The following is a 6,779-nucleotide window of genomic DNA, read 5'->3' on the forward strand; positions in this document are numbered from 1 at the left end:
TGCATTGTGTCAAGAGTACCGCGAGCTCAAGAATCGTGGTTTCAACATGCATATCGGTGCTCTCAAGATCCTCTCTTTTTAATATAATGCCCTTTCTTATTGAAGTAATGGATTGAGTGACGTGCTCAGGTTGGCAAGGAAATGAGCAGAGGCAAAAAGGAGGAGCAAATATGGCACCTATGGTTGATGAAACGTTGAAGTTGGAAAGATTTGAATTCTATTATCAAAGCGACCATTGATGAATAACGATATATTATCGCCGTTTTCTCTAGCATTTTATTGTCACGTATGATGTATTGATCTCTTTATTCGAGTTCTTTGTTTCTAGAGTTGTGCACTTATTGTAAGAAATGGTGGCTTATAAATAACAAAATATGTTTGATTGTTTTACGTGTCAATTTTTGTTCAACTACTTAAAATTATCACTTAGATTCAAAAACTCAAAAGCTAGTGTGTCATAGATAGGTTTTGAATATAATTTGATAATTGCAGTCCATTTTGATGTTAATTTAGGTTTGGAACTTTAACCTAGAACCGAAATATCTGTGACATCCAATTCACAATTTATTTTTTATTAATTAAACAAATAGTTGGAATTTCCAATGTGATACATTCACAAAGAGCCCAATATACTTATTACTGATCAACGATTTATTACAATATCGAGACCTCTTTTTTTAATGTTTGTCGCTTTTGAAATCTCGATAGAATTAAGGCAACATTTCTCGATGTATGGTATTAGGTGAACAATTAATCACTCATAGTCATGACTCTCCTTCTCGTTATCTCCTCTAGTGGGATAAAGCTTCTTTATATGTGGAAGAAGACTTGTTACAAAAGAAAATAGTTCACTCCCTCGATGGTATATACAAGGGCACAACTAAAAATTTTCTTAGAGAAGGGCAAAATTTTACGAGTTAACTTCTTGTATATAAAATATATGAATCTTAAAAATTTAGGAAGGGAAAAATTAGAGAAAAGCTACATAGACTTTTTGAATTACAATAATTTGAAGGAAGTGACCATTTACTTGTTCACTTCACTTAGCAACGGAGGAAGAGAGAAAAAAGAGAGGGAGAAAAGGGGAGAAGGTAGTTGGGAGGGAGAGAGACGAGAAGAGATAAAATTAATTCAATTAAAAGATAACTAAAATTAAAAATAAAATACTCTGGACCAAATACGATATTTACGGTTTGCCCCTTGACAAAAGCATTCGGACGGTGGTATTTTATTTTATTTTAGGAGAACAAGAGTGATGAAACAAACTTTGATTTATGACAACTTTAGTTCTAAGATGGTCCTCGATCGATTGACAACCTACTTCGATGGCTCTCTTCCCTGAATTAGGAAACTTATTTGTCATACTCTTGCTTCATCCCTAGTTGGTAGGCACTCTCTAGTAGAAACACCCCTTTTTCATTGATGCTAGCATATTAATTGTCTCGTGTTGTTTTAATACAACAACAGATATTCAAACTCATGACATTTTGATCAAGATATATATCTTAACCAGTCGAATTATAATTTAAAAACCAAGTAGAAACTGAATTCAAACTTTAAAATATCAAAAGTATCAATTTTGAGACTTAAAAAATCAAATAGAAAACAACTCTAAATTTAGATCCCAAAAAAAAAATAATCATCATTTGATAACTCGTAATCTTTCCCATGTTTATTAAAAATTTATGATTTTTTTTTTCAATTTTGATATGTATTTTGAAATATTATAGATTCTTTCCCAATTGTAAATTAATTTTCTAACTCATAATACCCATGCTGAATATCCTCCATCTAAAAGCAAAGCCAACATCTGAACTCAAAAAAAAAAATGGTGGAAATAAATTCTAATAGGAAGGAAAAAAAAAAGGCTTCAACTTTAACATTTTGAGTGATTAAATTGAAGATCCTAATTCCCAACAAACTTGCTAAACAGTAAACATGGAGACTGCCCTTCAAAATCCAAACTCCAAAGAATGTAATTACTCCAAGGCATGATGATGGATGATACATAGTTACACAAGAAACTCCCAAATAATCATTTGATTTTTCTCTCTACAAAATCCATACGATCGCTCATCGAACCCGAACTGACATCAGCCACATTCACCGACCAAACCCCGCCCGTCTGCCCTTGGCCGAACAAAACTGGTTAAATTATGCTACAAGCATGGAGAGCCAAGGGAAGCAGTTCGACAAACCCGAAACCGTCATGGAGATGCATGAATATAAATACAACAATGCAGCAGCATCATCACAAGAATGCCAAAGCCATTAATAAAACATACAAGATAATTGAATTGGTGTAAGGGGTGCTGCCATAGAGATACTTTGGAAGGCAGCCTCCAGCTGAATCAGAAGAATTTGAGGATGGAGCCAAGGATGTGCTATTTACTAAAGTGCCATTGTTTCCAGTACTGCATTTTAAAGAATAAACAAGAGAAAACTAGTCAGAAAAAGATATATATGCTGATGTTATGTGAAGCATCTCACTGAGATCACAGATAAGAATTAAGAGTCTGTCTTTTACGTACCTTCCCGGAAATATACAGGTGCCGTGACCTGCAACGAGAAACATCAGACACAAACATTAGTAATCCACAATAATGTGGAAAAGAAAAGAGTCACTCTTTGAGTAGTCTTTCTACATTCGCATTTCAATATTCGGGGAAAAGTCAACCGTTCTCTTAATAGATCTCCAAAACAAAGGCCTCATCTAATAACCATTTTGTTTTTAGTTTTCAGTTTTTAAATTTATGCTTACTTTCTGACCATTTCTTTGTATGTTGTGTTTTACTTTACTCAAATTTCAATAACAAAAACAAGTTCTTACGAACCATTCTTCTAGTTTCTAAAATTTGGCTTAGTTTTACAAGCATTTTCAAAAAGTAGATAGCAACATAAAGAAATTAATGGATGAAAGTAGTATTTATAAGCTAACTTTTGAAAAACAGAAAACTAAAACAAAAATGGTTTATCCAACGGAACATGATATAACGAATTCACAAATCGTGTTGATTCAACAAATAATTGCAGCTTTTATTCTCATTTTTTGCTTATATTATTAGGGCATAGAAAGCTCAAGGAACACAACAAGCAGTTATTATAGGAGCTATCATATCATGAATAAGCATATCAATTGATACTATTTCTAAGAATTTCGAGATTGCATACTTGGGTTTGTGGTGGTGATGATAGCCACTCCTTTGAAATCACATGTCCCTGGTGACTTTGCCATTTTCTGGTAATATGAATTGAAAGCATAGGTTGCATGAGCAATGACATTATCTGGCTGATAACATGACTGCCCCTGCAGTAGCGGGGAGCAATCGACTTTTCCTGGTCCACAAGCCCAATCCAGTGCTGCCTGCAGCAACTTACGATCTGCACCATCTCGTGCAACACAAAATGTCTGGTTTGTGGTATCATTTGCCAAGACAGCACCAGCACCAGTCAAGTGTAGGACATAAACTGGCAACCCATTTGAATTGAAGAGACCCCAGTTCTTCTCCGAGACCGAACCGGGTCTTAAATCCTCGTTGTAGAGCTCGTATATGTAGGTACTAACAGGAACTCCAGGATGCTTGGGCGTTCCAGTGTTGTTAAGAACATGTCTGATTAAGTTGCTGTTGTAGGTGTTAGCATTATCTAAAGTTGCATCTGGCTCCGATGCATTGCCCTTGGATGGCCAGCCTGACTCCGTCACAACAACTCGTATGTTAGTGAAGTTTAAATCCGACATTGCAAAATACGCAGCATCAACAACTGCATCAAAGACATTCGTATAGTGCAAGAGGGTATTGGCATCAACAGCTTCCTTGGTCGGAGGGAGGGGTCGAAAAAGTGCATAGTCCAAGGGAATCACACCATTCGATTGCATGTAATCATAATATGGATACACATTAAGCATGAGATAAGACCCAGTGGACTGCAAAAATTTAAGCAACGGTACCATGACAGGGTCCCATGAACGGTTAAAAAAGGCCTGGGATGGTGGGAACGAGTCAAGAATAATGGAAGAAGAATGCGGGGTAGAAACTTTAATTTGGCGATCTATATTAGACGCAACAAGGGCAGACTGAATGAATTTTAGGGCCGAGACGAGGATTGGGGCAGCATTTGGAAGAGAGGTAAGAACTTCGGCGCCAACGGCTATGCCTGTGATGTTGGTGGCAGGAACATGGGCAATGACATTCCGAGCAACCCAGTTGGCTGCAGTCGCATTGGACTGGCCAATTCCGAGAAGTTGGTCGTTGGGCACGGAAACAGTCACCTGAATGCCTGTGTTGGCAAGTGCAACAAGCATCGCACGGTCGGCATCATACAGCCTGATATGTCTAATATTTTGAGCTTTAAGAAGTGCAACTACCTGAGTTGGGCTGGGCATATCAGTAAGGTCTGTACCAAGGTTTACACCAATGAATGCAGCTGCAAAGATATCCAGAGTTTAGATAACCTTAATTTTTCAAGAAAGCAACATTTTTCATCTTTGTTGGAGTAAAATCATGATAATTAGCACGAAAACGATCATCTAACCTACTCATACCAAAAAGCTATAATCAAGCCAAAGAGGGAAAGGGAGGGGAAGAAATTCAGGCATCCAAGATTCGAGCACAGTTCACATTGGCCAATTACATCAAATATTTACTATAGGGTTCGGAGGATTGCATAATACATAGTTTTTAAAAAGCATATGCTGTATTAAACACAGCATTCATATGAAAACCGCATAATTATATGATGCAACACATAAAATTGATAACCCTCCAAAAGAAAAATGTTATTGTTTCCAAATGTAATAGGCTCATTCTTGTGACAAAATTAAGGAGCTTTGGAAGTTCAGATCTAATAGCCTTCCTAGTAAGTACTAATCTTCATACAAGCGAATTAAGAGTTCGGAACAAGAAAATTAAGGGCTCGTTCGGTAACGTTCTTGTTTTTTTATTTTTAATGAAGAAAAATGTATTGCATGGTTTCAACGTCCAATAATTCAAGTATGATAAAACAATCTTTTTATTAATGTTTTGGAACAAATTGAAAATGAGAACAAGAAAGGAGAAACTTGTTTTGATTATTTCTAAAATTTCTATACAATTGTGAGAATGTTCCCAAAAAAGGAGAAACAATAAACAAAGTTAATTGTAAAATGCTTAGATTTTTTAAGAAAATTAGAAACGAGAAACAAGAAACAGGAACGTTACCAAACAAGCCCTAAAATTCTTCATCTTAAGCCTTAAAGATAAAAGCTATCTCAGCCCTATATATGCGCCCCTCTCTCAAGATAGTTCTGACAAACTTCAGATAATATCGCAAAGAGGGGCCAAATTTTACCTTCAACTTTTTACATTACTTTTCAGTTCTGAAAAATTTAAAGGGAGAAATTGGAGAGAAAAATTTACAATCCCAACTTTTTAAAATAATTTTTTTATCTAAGACGAACTAAGAGAGAAGCAACTCCCTTCATTGCTCTGCCCCCACCCCTCTATAATCTCTTTTTGCCCACCATTATGAAAGAGGATAAATAAAGTAAGCTCAGGGAAAATTCCAACAATCATGAGAGGGACAACTTTTTCACATCCCAACTCTTTTACATAATTTTCTTAATCTAAGATGAACTAAGAGGGAGGCAACTTCCTTCTCCGCTCCGCCCCTATCCTTCAGCCTCTATTTACCCTCTACCCGCCATTATGAAAGAGGGTTAACAAAATGAGCTCAGAGATAATTCCAACAACAATGAGATAATAGTTTTTCACCCCAAAATCAATACAATTTTCAAACATATAAAACAGGATTATAAACTAATACTAATTGCTCTCCATGTTATATCTTGCCCATTTTCCCATTTTTTATGCTTCTTAGTGGACCAATGGCATAAGAAAAAGCTTAAAGGCACCATCAGATGAAGTTATTTTACATTACACATCACATGCTAGATTTTTGACATATCAGCCACTTTCCTCTTCCAATATTCTCTACTTCAAAATAAGTTAACAAGTTAAAAGACAGAAGATGAGCTGGAACCAAATACGGCTGCTGACAGACAACAAAAAAAAAACTCCCCCCATCAAAGATGGGGCTCTCAGATAGATTCACTTTCCCAAAAGAAAAGATTTTCAATTAGTAAACCCAACTTTTGACAGATAAGAAATCAACCACAGAAACTAAAGTTCTGCCAATCTTTCTATTCAACTAATTCCATGTTCAGATCCCTCTAAAACCCATCAACAGAACACCACATTCATACCTATTCCACCATGATTTATTAAACAAAAGAGAGAAGTTATTACAAAAAAAAGCCACTGAAACTAAGTTATTCAATGGATGCTCAAAGCTTTCTAGTGAAATGGGGGGAAACCCACATAAGGGAGGGATAAAATGAACTCAACTCCAGAAGGACAGAGTGGTAAAACATAAACTACAACAATGAAAAGGAATGTGAAAAGAAAGCAAAGAGAAGATGTAATCCAACCAGAAAGTTGAAAATATATGGCAACCGGGAAGCTTACCTTCATCAGCAGAAACTACAGACACTGCTAGAAGGAAAAAGAGGAGAATGAGCGCCATTGAAGGGATTTCTTGGCTTGGGAACCCTTGCAAATACGGCTCCTCCACAGACCCAGTTCACAAAGCGAAAAACCCCAGTGCCCCACAAATTCAAAATCTAGGTCGGACCCCAAAAAGAAAAGAATCCCAAAGAACAAAAAAGAGGGGAATTTTGAGGAGAGAGAATCAAAAAGAGGAGCTAGTGGGAGCAAACTTTTGAGTGGAGAGTGGTGCAACTG

General features: G+C 36.3%; 1 protein-coding gene across 1 annotated transcript; it reads right to left on the reverse strand.

Annotated features, from left to right (window-relative positions):
* Positions 1-1,869: 1,869 nt before the first annotated feature.
* LOC111021348 (O-Glycosyl hydrolases family 17 protein) lies at positions 1,870-6,779 on the reverse strand. Its single transcript, XM_022298268.2, has 4 exons — positions 6,504-6,779; positions 3,172-4,425; positions 2,532-2,559; positions 1,870-2,414 (listed from the first exon to the last, which is right to left on the reverse strand). Exons 1-4 carry the CDS (start codon positions 6,559-6,561, stop codon positions 2,252-2,254), a joined length of 1,503 nt encoding a protein of 500 aa, XP_022153960.1. The 5' UTR covers positions 6,562-6,779; the 3' UTR covers positions 1,870-2,251.

This window comes from Momordica charantia (genome assembly GCF_013281855.1).
Source record: "Momordica charantia cultivar OHB3-1 chromosome 9 unlocalized genomic scaffold, Mcharantia_2.0 BLBB01000009.1, whole genome shotgun sequence".
NCBI classification, from domain to species: domain Eukaryota; kingdom Viridiplantae; phylum Streptophyta; class Magnoliopsida; order Cucurbitales; family Cucurbitaceae; genus Momordica; species Momordica charantia.